Source organism: Camelus bactrianus, chromosome 18, assembly GCF_048773025.1.
Source record: "Camelus bactrianus isolate YW-2024 breed Bactrian camel chromosome 18, ASM4877302v1, whole genome shotgun sequence".
Classification (NCBI taxonomy): domain Eukaryota; kingdom Metazoa; phylum Chordata; class Mammalia; order Artiodactyla; family Camelidae; genus Camelus; species Camelus bactrianus.
In genome coordinates, this window is record NC_133556.1 from 7,830,577 (window position 1) to 7,850,990 (window position 20,414).

The 20,414-nt window shown below is 55.3% G+C and overlaps 1 protein-coding gene across 4 annotated transcripts in view; it reads right to left on the minus strand.

Moving 5' to 3' along the window:
* Nucleotides 1-54: 54 nt before the first annotated feature.
* POR (cytochrome p450 oxidoreductase) overlaps nucleotides 55-20,414 on the minus strand; it is a 52,846-nt gene continuing 32,486 nt past the window's right edge. For 3 of the 4 annotated variants that reach the window (XM_074345879.1, XM_074345882.1, XM_074345880.1), the window contains exons 3-16: nucleotides 11,379-11,427; nucleotides 8,671-8,799; nucleotides 6,983-7,132; nucleotides 6,394-6,518; nucleotides 5,871-5,960; nucleotides 5,375-5,473; nucleotides 4,207-4,323; nucleotides 3,988-4,106; nucleotides 1,931-2,112; nucleotides 1,635-1,784; nucleotides 1,024-1,294; nucleotides 804-949; nucleotides 640-725; nucleotides 55-537 (exon numbers count right to left, since the gene is read on the minus strand). In XM_074345879.1, coding sequence (XP_074201980.1) covers nucleotides 393-537; nucleotides 640-725; nucleotides 804-949; nucleotides 1,024-1,294; nucleotides 1,635-1,784; nucleotides 1,931-2,112; nucleotides 3,988-4,106; nucleotides 4,207-4,323; nucleotides 5,375-5,473; nucleotides 5,871-5,960; nucleotides 6,394-6,518; nucleotides 6,983-7,132; nucleotides 8,671-8,799; nucleotides 11,379-11,427 — 1,858 coding nt within the window. In that variant the 3' untranslated portion in view covers nucleotides 55-392. Of the gene's footprint in view, nucleotides 538-639; nucleotides 726-803; nucleotides 950-1,023; nucleotides 1,295-1,634; nucleotides 1,785-1,930; nucleotides 2,113-3,987; nucleotides 4,107-4,206; nucleotides 4,324-5,374; nucleotides 5,474-5,870; nucleotides 5,961-6,393; nucleotides 6,519-6,982; nucleotides 7,133-8,670; nucleotides 8,800-11,378; nucleotides 11,428-13,629; nucleotides 13,918-20,414 lie in introns of those variants that run through there. The other variant, XM_074345881.1, reaches the window with a different exon arrangement.

The following is a 20,414-nucleotide window of genomic DNA, read 5'->3' on the forward strand; positions in this document are numbered from 1 at the left end:
GTTAAGGACACCCACGTGGAGGCCCCTAGATCTGTGTAAACAATGCCAGGCAAATACAGAAAACAGAACTTTATTCCAAGGGCCAGAAGTTATTTAAAATTATTTACACTCATTGAAAATCATGTGGAGGGGCGAGGCCCCACTCAGCTGAGAGGAGGAGCCCCTTCTTTTTGGCCCCCAGAGGTCTGAGGTGTTCCCAAAGAACCAGCCCAGGCACCCTTGGCCACGCAGCCTGGGGCTGGCAGGTCCGGAGGGCACGTCTCGGGCCTGGAGCAGTCTCTGTCACTGGGCCTGCCTCCCTGGGCAGAGACTGGCAGAAGGGAGTAAGGAAAGTGATTACACGGGGAAGCAAGTCTGTAGGGTGTGAGGGGCAGGGCGGAGCCAGGCAACCCCTAACTCCAAACGTCCAGGGAGTAGCGGCCCTTGGTCATCAGCTTCTTGACATAGTCCACGGCCTGGGCGTGCTCCATGGCCCCCTGCTCGGCCACAATGTCATAGAAGGTGTTTTGCACGTCCCTCGCCATGTTCCGAGCATCCCTGGGGGCAGGAAGGAGGTGGCACTAGCGGCCAAACAAGGCCCCCCCCTCCACACGCACACACACGCAGGCAGGCCGAACCCCAGCCTCTGCCCTCACTCACCCGCAGACGTAGATGTGGGCACCCCCGTCATGGATCAGCTTCCACAGATGCTCCTTGTCCCGCTTCAGTAAGTGCTGCACATAGACCTGGGGGACCAGGGGCGCCTGTGAGGAGGGCCAATCACACCACCCCCTGCACCCCAGGCGGCCTGCCCGCGGCCTCACCTTCTGGGGCTGCTCCCGGGAGAAGGCCACGTTGAGCTGGGTGAGGGCGCCATCCTTGTGGAACTTGGCCAGCTCCTCACGGTACAGGTAGTCTTCGTCAGAGCGGCGGCAGCCGTAGTACAGCAGCGTCTCCCCCATCTCCTTGCCTGGGGCAGCGCGGCTCGAGTGAGCCTGAAGCCCCCCGCCCCCGCCCTGCCCCGGCCCCGGCCCCTCCACTCACCCTGCTGCTGCAGCCAGGCCCGCTCTTGGATGAAGCCCATGAAGGGGGCGATCCCAGTGCCGGGGCCCACCATGATGACAGGCGTGGTGGACTTGAAGGGCAGGCGGAACTGGGACTTGCGCACGAACATGGGCACCAGGGCCCGGCGGCCGTTCTCCCCGGCTGGCTCCTTGGCCCGCAACCAGCTGGTGGCCACGCCCTTGTTGATGCGGCCAGACTTGGTTTCATACTCCACGGCCACGGCACAGATGTGCACGGAGTTGGGGTGGACCTGGTGGGGACAGGAGTGAGTGCGGCTGTGTGCCCGAGGCTCCTGCCCTCCTTCCACCCACCCTGTCATGAGGTCCCTGCTCAGGGCCTCTTCAAACCCTTCAAAGCACCCAAACCTCCTCAAAGACCCCTTTTGGGCAGCTTTCCTGACCGGCTCTTGGCACTGGGGCCGGAGAGCAGTTTACAGTCTTAAACTCCAGCCAACAGGATACATAGCCCAGGAGTCTTGAGCGCACTGCCCCAGACACTTGGGCAGAGCAGGGGCAGTGGCCCAGGGTCCCTGGACACCTCTGAGGAGCCAACACTCTGTCTTCTATAAGCAGGTGGGCCGAAGCCCCCACCTTGGAGGACGAGGCGATGGAGTAGTAGCGGGCCTGGAGACGAGGCAGCAGCTCACACAGGTGGTCGATGGGGGGCCGCAGGGACGGGGAGTCCTGCAGGATGGCCAGGATGTGCCTCCGGGCCTCCACCACCCAGCTCAGGTACAGCTCCTGGAGAAGACAGAGATGGAGGTGGGGCACGGGCGAGGGGGCCCCGGGCCCAGGGGACAGGGCTGAGGCGGGGCCCAGGCAGCAGGGGGATGGGTGGGAACTGCAGTGTAGGGCTGAGGCGGTGGCACTCTGGGTGCCAGGTCTACCTTGCCCTCGCCCGAGGAGGAGGCCATCTTGCGCAGCTGCTCCTGCTCCGAGGGCTCCGAGGCGTACTGGGCCAGCTCGTAGAGCACATTGGTGCGTGGCGGGTTGGTGATATCCAGGTAGTAGGTAAGGGCCGTGCGGTAGGAGGTGGGGCAGGGGAACGGGTGCTTCTTGTTAGATTCCTCTGCAAGGAGAGGGCAGGCAGGCTTGGGGTCAGCGGCCACAGCTGAGATGGGCCGGGTATCATGGGATGGGGGTGGGTGAAACCTCAGGAAGCAGGCAGCGTAGCTGGCATTGGAAGCAAGGCCAGGCTTTTCTGGTCTTTTCTTGGGCTTGGGGCAAAGGCTAAGGCCTTCGGCCAGCCTCGAACTGTAGGCCTGACAGTCTTCCTCACGGGCGGGATGGTGTGGGGGGGGCCTGGCGGTCACTCTCTTTATCCAGGAGAATCTGAGCCCCTGCGGGGGCCCTTGCCCTGCCAAGAGCTGCTCTGAGAGGGTTTCAAGGGCAGAACTTCCCAAGTGGGTCCTGCCTGCCTGTGGGCTGGGCCTGGTCCACAGTAGGGGCTCCTATAAGGTGCCAATACTAAGCCTTCAGCTGTCACAGCAGGGCCACCTCCAGGTCAGTTTTTATGCTTGGACACAAGTGGAGGTCGGTGCATGGGACACCCAAAGGCCAAGGTTTTGGGGTAGCATCCTGTACACTCAGGTCCAGCTGCCGGCACAGGAATCCCCCCACCCCTTGCGGGAGCCTTCCGCTGCCACAGTCAACAGGTCGGCTTTCCTGACCCCTCCCCACAACCAGGCTCAAGCAGGACTGGGCCCAGGAGTAAGTCCACCTCGTAGAGGCATGACTACAGGGGCATTTATTCCTGTGCACAAATGAGCCCCGCAGAACCTCAAGGGGGTGCCGAACACACACAGAGGAGAGGGCCTGGCCCAGGACTTCAGGGGTTTGCATCTATTTTGGGGAGGAGTTTGAGCTTCTTACTGAAGTATGACCTACATACAGTGTACAAGTCACATGCAAACTGAACGTCCTCACATACCCAGCACCCACATCAAGGAACAGGTGTTCCTAGCACCCCAGCACCCTCTTCTGCGGGTCCAGGAACCAGGGCTCAGGCCTCGCACTACAGGGGCAGGTGTGGGTGCCTTTTCTAAAGCCCCACTTCTGCCTTGACTTCTGAGCCTCCACAGTCTTCTCTCAACGCAGCTCTTGGCAGTGAAGGGCTCCCCATGGGGGCTCAGATTCTCATGCGGGGAGCGTGAGCACCAACTACCCGCCCCCCCGCCCCCAGCAACATCCCACCTCTGATGGCACAAAAGGCACGCCCCCTAGAGTGAGAAAGACAGGCCCACGAGCGCACCGCTGCATGTCCACTGCTGGCACCGTGAATTCTGGTATCGATCAGCCCCCTTTTGTGTTGCTCCTCTTACGAGCTGACTCTAAAGCTGGTGAGAAGCAGCAGCCGGGCCAGGGGCACCAAGGACAAGAGTGAGTGGGGCAGGACCAGGCGGAGCTGGGCTGGAGCTGGACCCCAGGTTGGTGGACGGGGAGGGCGCCGAGGGGTTCAGAGCAAGAGGCTCAGGCGGCCCCGGGGAGGCCCGGGCAGCCCTGCCTCATGTCAGTGCCTCTTGCACTCTAGGCACCCTGAATGGACCCAAAGGACTATTAGGATCGCTGACTGATCCCCAAGTTCACAGGTGAAGAGATGGAGGCCCTGGAGCTGGAAGGCGGCCTTCAGTGGCCAGCTGTGGCCCTCTTCCCCACAGGACGTGGCGCTGGGCGGGCAGCCAGGGCTGGCTCTGTCTCCAGGCCCCCCCCCACCTCTACGGAGTATCCCACTCAAGGGACAGTGCCAGACCCTACAGGTGCTTTTGCCCCCTGCCCTCCGAGTTTGTTCCAGAACCTATAACTCTGGGGTCTTGGATGTAAGGGCCTGTAGGGCACCAGGCTTTAAGCCCAAGCAGAAGCTCAACCTACGAGCCTTGCCAAGGGGCCCACTCCCACCAGCCGCCTCACACCCGGCAGGCAGGGAGGCCTTGGTCCCAGGACTCACCGTCGAGATTGTTGAGGGACATAACGACGTCTAGGTCGGCACCTAGGATCTCACCAAGCTGGTTGACCAAGGCAGAGTCGTTGGCCGGGTAAACGGCCACATGGTCCCCAGATTCATACCTAGGGGAGATGCGAGGCTTAGGAGGAGGGGGAAGATGGCTCTGAACCCAAACAAGAGGCCTGAGTGCTGGGTTTGGGGAGTGGGTGGTGGAGCTGGTACCTGATTTTGGAATCTGAGATGTCTAATTCCAGGTGCATGAGGTGTCGCTCAGTTCCCTGGTTCAGCTTCCGATTGGTGGTGACGACAGCCAAGAATGGGTTCTTGGCATCAAAGGGGCTGGGTAGAGAGGGCAGCTCAGTGACTGGCCAGGTCTTCAGTCTGAATCTCCCTGTCCCCAGGGACCCTTCTGGCCACATAGAACATGGGGAACCTCAAAGGCCACAAGGAAACCTCTCCAATTAGGTAAAGGGTTCTCCAGCCCAATCCCAGGAAATGCTCCCAGCACCCAGCAAGGTGGCAGAGCTACGTTATCAGTGTCCCTGTTTACAGACATGGAAACTGAGGCTGGTTCCTAAAAACCTGGGGGACCCTCCACACTCTGTACCCACTGTGGGGGCTGAGCACAAGGAGGACCAGGCCCTCGAAGGTGGCTCCCCAAGACGGAATGTGCCTGGGTCCCGAGTGACTGTGGGGCAAAGCTCCATCCCACCACACGCCCTGGCCTGTACACAAACAGGAGAGAAACTTCCACCCTGTGAAGTCACTGAAATGTCCAGCTTTCCTACAACAGTTACAGCAGAGCTGCCAACAGGGGGGCCGCTGGTCTCAAATGCCAGTGTTTCAAGGCATCTGCAGGCATCTGGGTGACGCTCAGGGGCACATCAGGGGCCCAAAAGATGAACACAATGTTTTTGGACAAAAAGTTCATATATTGAGGCAGATTTTAAGGAAGTGAGCCCTTTTGCCAAAGTTCAGCCTAGACCCAGAGCCGAACTCTCTATGTTCTGGTCCAGGGACTGGTGGGCATCCCCCACCCAGAGTATTTACAGGGAAAGCTGTCAGAGCAAATTAAGTACAAACTGAGCAAGTGCCAGTCTCCCCAAGGCTGCACCCTGGACTGAGAGACCACCAGGAGCGGACGGGTCCCCAGGGCCCTGGGCTTGGAGCAGCCTCCTGTCTCTTCCTGCTCTGGGCCTCATGCCCTCCTGTGAGGTGCAGATGGAAATCTGGGTGCGCCCACCCACGATCACTCCTGGATGAAGGTAGGGATAAGGAAGCCCCATGGGATGAGGTCTGAAAGGAAAGGCCCTGCGGGGACACAGGATGGCCAGCTGTCTGCCATCCTGGGCGTCTGAGACAGCCTGGCCCCCAGCCACATTCTACTCACGGTTTCTGGTTCTCATAGCTCTTCAGACGGCCCATCTCACCCACATACACCTTGGCTGCTTCTATGTCTGGGTGGACTACAAGCTCATACTGGCGAATGCTGTAAAGGGGAGACCCAGGATAAGGCCAGGGGCTGGGAAGGGGGCCAGGAGGCTCCGGGGGTGAGGTGAGGGGGTCCCAAGACAGGAGGGAGTGAGACTGTGAGGAGACAGGATGTGTCATGAGGGGAGGTGTGTGTGGCCAGACATGACCTATAAGGAAGGACATGCGTGAGCATGGGAGGTAGGGGAGGGGCCGGCACAGCGCAAAGAGGGCGGAGGAGCCTGGGGTTGCCAGGCCTGAGGCGCTGCTGTGAGAAGGTGAGGAAGACATGGGCCTGGGCCTCTCCCATACCCTGATGGAGCCTCCTCTGGCCCCAGCCCCACTGCACCCACCAGGCCAGCCTCCCCTGCGGGAGGCATCAACTACAGCCCCGCCCACCTGCGGCACACCCTCACCTGGACTCCTCTCCAGTAGCTTCCACCCCAAAGTGCTCGCACACGGCCGGCCAGAACTGCTCTCGCCATGTGATGAAATCCTCTTCCAAGCTGGGGAAGAGAGGGGATGAGCCAGGCCCCAGGAAGCCCAATCGTGGAAGTAAGACCCCAAGTGGGGCTGGCTCCCCAACAGCCTGGGCGTCCGATGGGGCTGCGAGGCAGCTCAGACTCTGGCCCCTGTGCCCCAAGCCTGAGGATTCATTTCACATCAGCCCACCCAGTGTTGTAACCCAGGGCATCAGGAAGCATCCAGAGGGTCTACAGGAACCACAGGCGGCTCCTATCTGAGCTGGGGAAGCCGTGGGTGGGGGATGTGTGACTAAGCAAAGGGGTCAGCCTCCCTTGTGCTGAGGCAGGCCTTGGAGTTGCGCTGACCCTGTGTCTCTGCCCTCCTCTCCTGCACCCCAGCCAGTCTGAATCTGGCTCCTGACACATGACAGCCGGAGTGGGGGTGCCGGGGCGGGGCTTGTTGGGGGGCACTCACTTCCCATCGTCGTCACCCAGCCCCAGCTCATAGATCCGCTGCGCTCCAAGCTGCTCCAGCCGCTTGTCCACATACTTGCCCATGGCATTGAAATGCTCGTAGGTCTTGTTCCCAAGGCCAAACACCTGTGTGGATGAGAGGTCAGTGGTCAGCGGTCCCTGCTAGACACCTCGCACCCGCTGGTGGCTCTGTTTCAGTGACCAGCAGCCCAGGCCCCTCCACAGCCACCTCGGCCTTGACCCTGGAGGTAGCAGGGCGCTCCCCCCACCACTCTCCTCGCCTGGCTGATCTTTGTCAGCCCGCCCCTCCTTTCTTGCCTTCAGCCTCCAGCAGCAAATGCCCCCAGAGCAGACTGAGGCGGGGACACAGGAGGAGAAGTCCTTAGTGCGAGGCCCGGGCAGAAGAGAGGGCTGTCCCGTGAGCAGCCTTCCCGGGTTCCCTGCCACGAGCTGCCTGCCAGGCCCTTAGATTGAAGGCCCCATCCCGGCACCGCGACCCACGCCGGCTGATCACAATGAAGTGGGGACTGGAGGACTCTCTCTCAGACGTGGGGTTCCAGAGGCCACCACAGGCCACACGGGCGACTCACCGCATACTTGACTCCAGAGAGGTCCACGTCTGTCTCCTGGAGCCAGTCGTAGAAGTCCTGGGCATTGTCAGTGGGGTCCCCCTCACCGTAGGTGGCCATGCAGAACACTGCCAGGGCATTCTCGATCTCCGGAAGGCTGCTGAGGTCGGCCTGGAGGGACAAGGTCAGGGCCCAGCCCAGCGATCATGACTGGGTCTGCTTTGGGTCTGTGCTCCCAATACGGGTGCAGACAGGCAAGTCCAGGGTTCGAGTGGATGGAGTGCGTTTCAAGAGCAAAGGCAACAGCAGGTCCAGAAGAGCACAGGTTAGGGTGCGGGGTACTGACAGGCAGAAGCAGGCTGGGTTCCGGGCCATGAGCTGGCCCTTGGAACACAGTTCCCTGGGCATCAGCCCTGGACCACGGCGGGAGAACCAGATGGTCCCACAAGGAACTTGGGGCACAGGAGGACCTAGGTTCGCACGAACTCCTAAGCAACTGTCTGCCAACTCGAGACCCAGGGCCAAAGATGGATGGGTAGTGGTGCCCATCCCCAAGGCCAAAGGCAGGGGAGTAGGTGGGGGTGGTTTGGTTTGAGAGATGGAGTGGCACACGGGGGAAGCAGCTGGCACTCAGGAGAGAGTGGTTCTAAGGGAAAGTTCATTTGTCATTTTGTTGGAGTAGCAACAGCCTGTGTGATGACTGACAATGACCTCAGAAGGGGACAAGCAGGAGGGCAATTTCATGGGGGCACCTTCCCAGAACCACCTGCTCTCCACCAGCCTCACCCCTCCTGCTTGCGTAAGGATCACTCCCCCTTCCTGTCCACTGCCTGCACTTGGGGCCGCTGGCCTGGCTGCCCCAGAAACAGGCAAACAGACTGCTGGAAGGTTCTTGCACTTTGGAGAGCCATAACCGGCAAAGGTTAGGACGAAGGAGCCAATGCCAGGAGAATAGTGAGCAAGGTGAGCCTACCTCCCACCCCCACGGCCCTCAGAGCCAGGCTGGGTCAGGTGGGTGGGGAATTGGGGACTGACACTGCACACAGTCTTGTGTGGCTCAAAGGAGCCACGTGTGGAGGACGGCTGACAGGAGGGGGGAGAGCTCCTGCAGCTCCAAATGGGGGCCTTTCCCCCAATTCTCAGGCTCTCCTGGCCCCTTTCCAGGCCCGGACACATGAGTTTACAGCCTCATTTCAAAGCCCAGCTGAAGGGTTCCCAGGGACGGCCTGTCCAACACCCTCGTCCCTCATCTGTGGACGAGGCAAGGAAGGCTCTCAGTGGGAGGCTCGCCCAGGGTCACGGGCAGTAAGGGCAGAGCAGGCTTAGAGCCCAGATTCCCCCGACTCCTCAATCCAGCTCCTGTGTCACTGCAGTTTGGGGGATGGGAACAGTTTCTCTCCTGACCTGCTGAGACCGTTTCATTTTTTGAGCCACACCTAATCCACCAGGTGCCCCAGTCCCTTCTGCTTGCACCTGCCCAGCACTTGTAACGCCCACAGTGCGAGCAGTGCTGGGAGCACACGTGCACACCTGCGCCAGGTGTTCTTAATGTCCTTAAAACCGGGGCCACCTGGCTGCTGGAACAAATGACAAGAGACACCCACTCCTGTCTGTCCCTTGGGAAAACTCAGCCCTTTAAGTGTCTCCATGATCCAGACATGACTTCCTTAATGCTCTGGAACAGCACTGTTGGGGAGGAAGGGGCTCACCAAGTCGTACTCCTCGGGGTCCGCAGCCATGCCCCGCATCCCGTAGCGGTGGGCGTCCTTGGACAAGCGGTTGGCAAACTCCTCGGCGGTCCCCGTCTGGGAGCCGTAGAACACGATGATGTTCCTGCCCTAGGGATGGCCAGACACACGGGGTCAAGAAGGGGCCAAGAGCCACAGGTGTCACTGGAGACTCCAGGGGACCACGGGGGCAGGTGGGTCCCTCAAGGGCACCTTCTTTCCTTCCTGCTTCACGTCCTTTCTAAGTCACTCTGGGACTAGCATCTCACTGCCACAGCCACTGCAGCGGACGGGGTCAGAGGCCACCCAGCTGACTCCAGCCAGAGCCGTCAAGATAAATCCTACGCACACAAGCTGCTCAAAATCACGCTTTGGACAGATTTTTAAGTGACGTGTGAAAAAAGCAGAAATAATGTTCAGTGAAAAAAGAAGGTGACCAAAGACTATGTATAGCATAGTTCAGTTTTGTCTTATACCTCCACACATATGTATATGTGTGTATTTTGTTTGTGCATGTATTTGTATAAAGGAAAAGATGGGCAAGAAATATACCAAGAATCTCCAAATGGGGGATTATAGGTGAGTTTTTCTGGGTGTTAGACAACGAATACATATGCTTTATACAAACCCAGAGAACAGGGAGAGGTACCACATGGCTCGGAGGCTCTTCACCCTCCCCTCCTCCTACGGAGCCCTCTGCTGCGGCTCTGGAAAAGCCCGAGCTCTATTCCCTGGGCTCCTTGCAGCCAGGGATGCAGCAAATTAGGTCCAGGCAACTGAACGTGCTTTTGTAGATCTGAGAGGTGGAAGTGAGGCACAGGCTGCCTTCCAGTCTGTTTATGTAGACAGGAGGTTTCTCTGCAGCAGCCTTTCCAGTGTCCAAAATGCATAGGGGGGTCTCTGGTTTTGCACCGAGCCCTAACTGATAGGTACAAATGACACATAAAATGTAGGACTTACAATTGCTGTTAAGTGTTCTCATAGCTTTTACATTTTCTGGATTTTCTACAAATCATTTTAAAATCATTTAAAAAGTATTTTATAATAATCACTACAGAAACTACTTAATAAAGAAGAAAATGCTTATGAAATCAGGTTAAGGGAGCAAAACAGGATATAAAACAGTAGCTAACTATTTATGGTCCAGAAATCATAGGAAGAATAGTAAAATGGACTAGGGAAGTTTTACACGACAAAACCAAACACACACACGTACACAAAGTAAGCTGAATTATTCACAAATTAGTAACTGAGAAAAATAATTTTAACTCATATCACAGACAAGGGGTTAATCTCTTGAATAATTTTAAGGGGTCCCTAAGAAAGATCAATCCCAACAGAAAAAAACAGCAAAAGATTTGAACAACGAATTGATTTAAAAAAATGCCATCGTTACATGAAAATTTGCTTAAACTCATTCATAAGAAAAATGCAGATTAGAACTACACAGAGAGAGCATTTTTTCTAATCTAGAAAACTGGCAAAATCCCAGCCTTTGCAAAAAACTGTTGGCAAGGCTGTGGGGAACAGGTTTCCTCACACACTGCTAGTGACAGTGCCCTGGGGTGACCCCTACTGGGGTGCAATTTGGCAACTTCTATCACAAAGGCATACTCCTTTTGATCCAACAATTCCACTTCTGGGATTTTACTGTATTTGCAAATGTGCAAACTGATCTGGATAGTCACAGCAGCCTTGTTCATGAGAGCTAAAGATTAGAAATACTCTGAGTGCCTGTCAACAAGACAGTGTTAAAGTCAGTACTTGTGGCCACACATGGAATCATGCAACTATAACAAAGAATGGGGAGGAATAAATTGAGAGTTCAAGATTTGCAGATACTAATTAATATATACTGTATTGCACAGGGAACTATATTCAATATTTTGTAACTTATGGTGGAAAAAAATATGAAAATGAATATATGTATGTTCACATATGACTGAAGCATTATGCTGTACACCAGAAATTGACACAACATTGTAAACTGACTATACTTCAATTAAAAAAAATATATATATATACAAAGAATGGGGGAGGTGTCTTTGAACTGCTGTGAAAGGGTCTCCAAGACATAGTAAGTGAAAAAAAAAATTAAGGTCTGTAACAGTGTATATAATAAGCCACCTTTCGTGTTTAAAAAAGTGTAAAATAAAAATCTATGTTTGTTTTTTATTACATGTGTATAAAGAAGCTCTGGAAGGATCTATAAAATACTAAGAACAGTGATGAGGAACAGGGGAAGGAGAAGCTTTCCACTGAATAGTTTATGTTTCAAATTTTAACCACATGAATGAAGTACCTTGTCATGAAATTCAATACTTAAATAAACAAAACCAAACAGATAAAATTGTAGCTGTGCTGTGACCGCAGATATGTGAGGTTTACATCTGCTAGGGGACAGAGCCTGATCTGGGGTGGGGGAGGAGACGGGGCGGCGTCTGAGTTAGAGGGGAAGTCTGTTCTTACGTTTGTTCAAGAAGTAAATATTTAAAAAGCAGAGTAAACTGTCCCACCCACAGCAGAGCAGCATTGAGGCTTTGGTGGGAGGAGAACGCACCCACAAGGGAAGCGGGGCCAGGTTCCCACTGCCCCCTCCTGTCCATGGGGCTGGCCTCCTGCCAGATGCCCCCGCATGCCCACCAAGGCCAAGACTCCCTGGGAAGAGCACAGAGAGAAAGAAACCTCACCGTCTTCTTCATCTTTTCCACGAAGCTGCTGTCTTTGACAGAGGAGGTCCTGCAAAACAAAAGTGTCTGATGGGCACGGGAGGCACGTGGGGCACCAGGGGTGTTCCTGCACCCATTCCCTGGGGACCACGCCAGCAGCCGCCTCTGGCCCAGTGCCGGGGCTGGAAGACGCAGGACCCAGGCTCTGAGGCCTCCTGTGTCCTCAGCGGTAACTCCAAATCCAACACCTCTCAGGGCCAGGGCCTACCCCCCGGATATGTGAGAGCACGAGAACAAAGAAGGGTCACGTTCACTCCCCCGTCCCCTACCGTCCACAGCCATGGTCCCCACAGCCTTGTCTCTCCTCCAGTCCCCACCTCACAGGAACCGAGAGTCTCCCAGGTAAGATTCGGACCATGCCACTGCCCTGTTCCACTCTCAACCCTTGGATAGCTTCCATGACCCACAGGACAGGGAACACAAGTCCCTTCAGAAACTGTTTCCAGCCTCCCAGCTACTCCCATCCACACACCATCCCTCCATGACGGTTCTCAGAATTCTGTCAACGCCATCACCTCTGCCCAGAGCATTCTCACCCCACAGACCCCCGCTCCCCTGCTAGGCTCCTGGGATTCCTAACACCCCCGCCCCCCGCCCCGTTCCCTCAGGCCACATTTACTCGTGCTCTCCAGAGAGCAGCGCCACCGCCCGGCAAGCCCGCTCCCTTTCCACCTCTCGTAGGCTGGCCAAGGTGGCCGGAGAAGGCTTTTGGAGCCTCCCTACCCACCTGAGAGGGTCTGACATCTGTGGAAAGCTCATCTTTCTCAAAGGACAGAGGTTTCCATAGACGCTACATCTGAGGAAGGTGGATTGAAGGCCTCGCGAAAGGACCAGCGGCACCCTCACCACGCAGCGAGTGGCCAGCTGCCTTCCCTGCATCTCCAGGTGATGTGCACCAGCCTGGGTGGGGTGGACGCCGCCAATGCCAAGGGCATGAGACTAAATGAGGCGGCCTGGACCTCCCAGGGGCCAATCACCAGTCCAGGGAAACACAGAGTCCAGGAGGAAGGGGAGGGGCCACACATCAGGGGCAGAGACTCGGATTCTGCCACCAAACAGGCTTGTGACCGGATAAGCTGGGCCTCTCAAGCCTTGGGTTCCTTCGCTGGAAACTGCATCTTGGCTCCTGCAGTCGCCCTGGTGCCATGCACAGTGCCTGCAGCCTGGATAACTCTTGGGGATAAAAGGGGTGTTCTCTGGATGAAGAAAGCTGTTTGGGTCGCTCTGTGACTTCAAAGCCACCTAGGGGCACAAGGTGGGCCGTGTGAAGACCAAACAATGGAGCAGATACTACATCTTGGGCCTTCCGAGGGAGCAGGGACTGTGGCCAAAGAAACCAGAGAAAGCCTCTTGGAAGAGCTGGGGTCTTTTTTCAGAGATGGAAAATGGCTCCCAGGAGGGAAAGCCACAGAGGCAGGGGTGCCGAGGGGCTCCCGGATGAGGCCCACGCAGCTCGTGGGGGCTGAGCTCTGGGGAGGAGGGCATGGGTGCCCCCCATGCAACTGCATGGGACAGACGCTCCAGCTGGCGGTGAGGGAGCAGAGAGGGGAGCCCTCCACACAGGTCTGGCTGGGGGAGTCAGAGGGCAGGCGAGATGTGCTAGGGCCCCCGCCGCCCAGGGAAGGATGCTCCCAAGAAGGACAAGCACTTCTGAAGGCCGGCACTGGTCTCATCACTAGCTCTAGCCGCTGGGGAAGGTGGGTCACTCCTGCAGACCCACGAGGGGGAAAGGGAAACCCAAGGAGACTGGGAAGCCCTTGTCCGTGCCTCTAGCCACTGCCCAGCTCAGGGCAGGCTCTGCACATTCCCACTGGCTACACTGGCCTGCTGGGCAGCGGCAGGACGGTCCTGCCCACCCGGGTGCCCTTGGCTGGCTTTACACGCCCCCGTCCCCCACAACTGATGCTGCACGCTGGGACTTGCACTCAGAACCTGAACTTCCACAGGCGGAAGAGTGGGTGGCTGGGGCCTTCCTGGTTTCCAGTCTAAACCCTTCCTGCAAACGCAGCCTGCAAGCCAGGACTGAAGGGGCCAGGGTGTCCGTGCCCCAGAGTGCCCCTTCCACCCAGGGACCCGAGTCTGCCAGTCAACTCTATACAGCGCCCTCTTCGTGCCTCCTGGCGGCCCTGCCCAGGAACAAGTTCCATCCATACCCCAGCAGGGGAGCCCGCGGGCATCCACACTGTCTGCCTGGACACTGTCTAGAACTGACCTTGTCAGGGTGGGCTCGTCCTGTGAAGATGAGTACTTGCACCCCATGCTTTCTGACTCCCAACTCTGGGACGTGCGGGAAAAGGCAGGTTGCTGCTCTCTCCTGGAAGCAGGCTGGGAGCCAGCGTCTCAGAGGTCGGGCCCTGTCCATCTTCTACCAGTGCTGGCGGGGCGGGCAGACTGGCCCGAGGACTCTGAACATCCTCCTGGACACCCCCGTCCTCTCCGAAGCCCTGCCGAGCCCCTGCCCGCCTGTCCCCGTGAGACTGGGAACGCTGCCGCAGCTGGCGGCTCCGGCGGGGAGGAACCGGGACTCAAGGCTGAAACCTCCCGTGAGCCCCTGCGTCTCGGCACACACCCCTCCTCCTTCTATATGGACCGAGGGAGGGAGAAAACCTTCCCAACCCTGCTCGGGTCTCCTTGGTAACTGTTTATATCAGAGCCCTCTCTCCCCACATCCTCCCCCTTCCCATGAAGGAAAAAGAAAAAAAGAGGAAGTCGTGTGGGCTGAACAAAGCTCTTCTGGACACTGGAAGGCAGTGGTGCGGGTTCCTAGGGCAGGGCCCCTTCTCCATAAAGGAAGCACATCCATCTCGCTGCCCGGGCACCTCAGAATCACATTAAATTAGATCTGGTCCCCATCTTCCTCCCTACAAAAGAACTGTGGGTAACAGAGCCTAAGACACTGGGCCCAGGCACCTAGGAGCAGAGTGTGCTGTGAAACCGGCACATCTCAGCCTCCCACCACGCAGTGCAGGGAACGCCCTGCAAGGTGGACACCACGCTGGCAGCTGAGACGTTTCCAGGTAGGGAGCCCCCCTTCAAAGGCACCCAACTACGAACAGCCCATCAGAAGAGGCCGTAGCTGGCCCAGGCTCAGAGCCCAGAGACCATGTGGCTCCGGAATACAGTACAAAAGGTTCCAATTAGGGCTCTCCAGCCCCAGACTGGGAGCAGGAGTGTCTCTGGTTCTGGCTGCAGAAGTTAACTGCAGCCCGCCGGGTGGCAGAGCCAAGACGGAGGATGGACAAAAGCACTGAGTCACTTGGACAGAGATGAACCACGATATCCCAGAGTGACTCATTTTGTGTCTAGTCCCAGGCAACGCTCAGAAGGGTTTCTGAAAAGTGCAACTCAAATTTAATTTTCTGCGCAGCGGAACTGATTTCTTTTGGGACCTTCCCCTGCCTGTGGTGACGCACGGGGCAGCTGCTTTTGAATGGCTCCCTCCCAGAGCCTAGTGTATGGCGACAAGTTGTCCAGTCCCAGGAACAGCAGGCACCCATGACAGGAGAGGGGACAAGAGCTGAGGCCCGGTACTCAATGGTGGCAGAGCAGGGGCAGGCTGGCTGAACCAGGGCAGACGTCTCCACTATGGGCAGGGCTGTCCCCGAGCCGTGGGGCAAAGAGCTAATGGTTTGTAAAAACTGTCTCTGGTGAAAGCGAAGTGGTTTGCTGGAGCTTAAACCAAAACCAGCAGCTCTCTCCACGGACAGAAGGCAGGGAGGACACGGCTTCCTGAGACAGCTGGCCTGCCAGTCCTCCCCCGGGCTTCTGCACATACGGCCCTTTCCCAGCTTCCTACTCAGCTTGTCAGACTCAGCTCAGGGCCCCCCATCCTGACACGCCCCCCAGTGGAGAGGCGCCCTTCCTCTGCACTCTCACTGCCCTGGGCTGTTCCAACATCACCCACTGCACCATGCTCACATCCCCCAACTGCACATGAGCCCCCACAGATGCCGTGTGTCCCCGCACCCTGGCGCCTGACCCAGAGAGACGCAGCCACCAGCACCAAGAGCCCCGGTGACGCCAGCAAGGTCAGGAGGCCCAATGACATCAGACTTTCATGGCCTTCCCAGACAGGTCACATCCGAGGTTTTGAGCACTGGCTGGAATGGCAAAACTACCCCAATGTCATAGACAGGAGAGGTGCCTCAGTGGCCAGGTGGCAGCGGAAAACCCAGACTTGGGCTTGGGGGAGCAACGTGGATGCCCTGAGCCCACCTCCTCGCCCTTTCTACCCATGGGGGAGGCTTTGGGTGCTGTCCACCCTCCACGTCCACAGGGGCCTTTCCTCATGCTGTTCTTTTTGTAAAAACTCATCTGTATTTCTATTTTCATGCTTGGCAGAGGCAAGGACCCTCTCTCTATAAAGAGTGGCCCTGAACTGGGTGTGGAAAGAACAGCTCACTCTCTATCTGCTGGCGCTCGGGAGATAAAGGCAGACAGAGCCGGTGTCGGCAGCCTTGACGCCTGGCTTTCCTGGCCTTTCTGTTGAGAACTAGCCGACAGTCAAAGGTCACTAGGAAAATGAGCTCTTTTGTGGCTTTTCAGAAGCAACCCCCAGTGGGATGCAGTCAGCAGACTCCAGACTGTGGGAAACTCCAGGAAACAAGTGATCTGGGTTCTTCGATACAAATGCCGCGAGGGAGTCGCCAGGATGGAGGGAGACCTTACGATACATTAGGGGGAAGCAGCCCGACAGCAGAGGCCGCAGTGAAACAATTCCATCTGCACGACATTCTGGAAAAGGCAAAACCACAGGGACAGAAATAAAATCAGTGGTTGCCAGAGGTGGGGGCTAGGGGTGCCGGCTGTAAGGGGACCTGGGCGGCAGGGGAGCTTGCTGGGGTGTGGAGTGCTCTGTATCTTGACCGTAACACGGGTTACACAATTGCACATACCTGTCAGCACTCATCAAACTGTACATACACTTTAAAAAGGTGAATTTTACCTCATGTAAATTATACCTTAATATACCTGACCCCCCCTAAAAAAGACATAAAATTTAGTAATCAACTGCAATGTAATGGGTTTTGATCTTGAATTTTTAAAAAAAAACAGTTACAAAAATTCCTTAGTCACTCTGGGAACTATGAACAAGGCTGCTGTACCTGAGGATGCCGAGACTTACTGCGGACTTCCGGGGGAGGGAGGATGGCGCTGGGTCGGGTTTAAACGGGGAGTCCTTGGACTTGAGAGGATGGAAATATTCTCATAGTCCCTATTTCCATATAATTTCATATGCAAATTTCCAATTTCCTATGAAATCATATGCTTTAGGATAAGCCAGGAACAGCAGAGGGGGGAAGGAAACAAGACTGGCTGGGAGGGGACAGCTGTTCAAACAGGGTGACAGGTGCACGAGTTCACTCTCCTGTGCTCTGCGCTTCGCTGTTTGTTTGAAATGTTCCATTATGAAAAGCTTTGTTTTTCTCTCAAGCACCCTCAGGCGCCACAAGTGAAGCCTAGCTGCAGGGGGTGTGGGGAGAGTCAGGGGGGTCCTCAGGGCCATGAGCAGGGCAGCCCAGGCTGGCTGGTGGGCAGGGGCTGTGGTGCAGGCCCCACGGAGAAGGGCGGCCCCACTCAGCCCCAGCCACTGATGGCAGGTGTCACCGTAGGCCCGAGGTAGCCTGGTTTTTTTTTTTTCCAAAAGAAGCCGTAAGTCTGAGTTTAATGTGACGCTGCCAGACTTTTCAATGTTCTAATTTAAAAGATTTTTAAATTTTAATGTAAGCCACACCCAGCCTGCGAGCCAGTTTGCCTCAGAGGCAGACACACGTGCAGCTTCAGGGTTTACTAATTCAACAGCCTTTCTCCGAGCGTCTTCGCTCCGACGGGCCCTGCGCCGAGCGAGGGACCTGATGGGACTGGGCCGCTACCTCTGCACTCTGGGAGGCAGAAGGAGAAGCAAATTCCCATCCAACACGAGGGGCGCTGTATTACATGAGGGAGCGAAGCACGAGGGGCACAGGGAGCCCCCCGAGTTCAGACTCCATCCCCCGGGTCCCCTCCCATCAGGAGCTGCCCTGGTGTGGATGCTCTGCCCAGAGGTACCAGCAGAGTGAAGGCTGAGGAGTGAGCAGGAGGGGAGACGAAAGAGCAACTTTTTAAATCATTATGATTATTACTAAGAGGATGCGCTGCTTGTAACTGCTCCTCTTCAACAAGTCTTTAGTTGCTATTATTATAAACCCTTCAAAAGACCTCCCCAGGGGGATAAAACCATGTTCACGGATTAGAAGGCTCAATATTGTAAGATGCCAACTAATTTACAGAGTCAATCCAATCGCAGCAGGTTTTTTTGCTTGTTTGTTTTGGTGGACGTTGACAAGCTGATTCTAAAAGCTATATGGAAATGCCAAGGGCCCCAAAAGCCAAGAGAATCTTCAAAAAGAACAAAGCTGGAAGACTTAGACTGCCAGATACCAAATCACAAGCTACTATAAAATCATAGAAAAGGGAACAAGGTGGTATTTGTGAAAGGACAGAAAACAGACTGACAGAACAGAACAAGGAGTCTAGAAATCGGCCCCCAACTATATGTTCCCTGATTTATACCTATAGTGAAGCTTTAGTACAACAAGAAAAGAATGACCTTTTCCAATAAATGGTGCTGGGTCACGTGCGTGGCTATCGAGGAAAAAATGAATTTCAAAGAAACTTGATAATTTGCCAACATCAAAGTCAATGTCAGCAGGATGGCAGATCTAAGTATCAAAGCTACAAGAGTGAAGCTTTCAGAAGAAAACATAAAAGAACAGCTTCACAAGCTCAAGATAAGTTATGATTTCTTAAACTGGACACAAAATCATTAACCATAAAGTTTAAGGCCAACCAAAAGGTTGACAAAGTGACTAGCTTAAGGCAAGAATTTCTCATCACCAAAAGATACTATTAAGAGTAAAAAAGGCAAGTTACAGAAAAATATTGACAATACATAGACATCTAACAAAGGACTCATATCTAGAATATATAAAGAACTGTGACAAATCAACAAGAAGGCCAATAACCCGACAGAAAAAAATATGGGCAAACTTTTGAACAGACTTTCACAAAAGATATCTTAGCAGCCAATAATGAAAAGGTCATTGGACATTAGAGAAATGCAGTTAAAACAAGTCCCACCACATGACCATTAGAATGGCTAAAATACAAAAGTTGACAGAAATAAATGTTGATGAGAACGGGAAGCAACTGAAACCCCACCTGCTGGGGGTGGGACTGTACGCCAGGACAAGCACGCTGGAAATCTGTCAGTTCCCAATTCCACATCTAACACCTAACAATACTGCGTCCATAGGGAACCACGTCCACATGTACTAGAATGTTCCCTGCAGGACTGTTGGTAACAGTGCCCCAGGCTGGAAGTCGTCTAAAGGGCCATCATTGTTAGAATGAATTAATGATGGTTCATTCCCACAACGGAACATGAGGTCACTCCTGAGCTAGAATCTGTCCGGGGGAGAATTAGGGCAAAGGCTACTCTGACTGGTGTATTAAGCCCCACCCCTCCCCGCCCGTGAGGGCAAAGGCTGCTTCAAGTGTCCTCTGGACGGACGCTGATCCGTCCTGAGAGCAGTCCAGGCTCAGCGGGTCTACAGGTGGCATCTTCGTCAGCCACGTGTGGACGGCAGCAGCAGAGACAGCTTCCAGGCTCCTGAGGTCCTGGGGCCAAATCCAGAGGGTGGTAAGGGCCCCAGAGGCCAGCACACCTGGGAGGTTCACCTGCGGACACAGGGGCTCCTCCTGGGGCCCCTGCACCTAGAAGCCCAGGGTCGGGGCAGCGTATGTGTGTCCTGTGCCTCTGTGCTATTCCAAGTGCCTGCTTGTCAGGTACAGTTGCTCCCTTTGGCTTGGTTTTTAAATACCATCCATACCCAAAGGTTTGGACTCACCATCCAGGTGGCTAAGGCCTTAAAACACCAACTAGAGGCCACCAAAGATCATGGTGAGAATTCTGGATGGAAGCCCAGGCCTATGTAGTCCCACACAAATTGCTCCAGCGACCTGGGGGTAAGGGAGGCTCTGGGCCATGGCTGAATCCACCTGTGCTCACTGAACATGCAAGCGGGGTTCACAGCAGGAGGCCCAGGCTTGGGGCTCAGGTGACCTCGCTGAATCTCAGTTTTCTCACCTCTGAAATAGGGATATTAACTACATCTTAAGAGACCAAAGGCGGCCTGGCAGAGTGGGGAGATCATGGGATGTGGGGTCTGCAGATCTCGGTTCAAAAGGCAGCTCTACTACCTGTACTTCAGGCGGCCTTGGGCAAACTCCTCAGTCTCTAGCACCGCAGCTTTCTACTCTGCAAAACGAGGTTAACAATGGTGTCCCTCAAGGGCTCTTGTAAGACTGGAAATGATATTAATAATAAGGGTAAATGCATGCCATTTGAGGGCTCATCCTGCACCAGGCCCCAGGCAAACAGCCCTACAGTGGATCATACCATTTAATTTTTACCCATGAGGTAAGTTCTATTATTACCTCCAATTTGCAACTGAGGACATGGACTCCAAAGATTAAGTAAGGGCAAATGTCACAAATTAAGACGTAACACAGTCAGGATTCAAACCTTTGTTACCCAGTGTCAGGGCCTAGAACCTAACCCCTGTGCTATGAAAGTTTCCTCTGTGTAGCGAACACATAAAACCCCTGGCACAGGGTATTCAACATGATATAATGAGGGACGAGAAAGAGATTTAAAATAGGGTTAAAACTTTAGGATCATGAAGAGGGAAACAGAGTTCCAGGATGCTGGCAAAGATGGACAATTGGAATCTACAAAATACAGGGGCTCCCAATAGAGGAGTTTCCAGTCTACCCTGCAAGGCCAGAGAGCTCGGGACGGGCAGAATGGCGGCCCCACACACCCCCAGGCACAGCCGGTCCTCACCCCGGGGTGGGGGGCCACCTCCATCTTACACACAGGGCAACGTGGGGCCACTGTAACCTGGGGCCTGAGAACTGGTCACCTTATCTTGAGTGCCATCATTTTCACCAAAA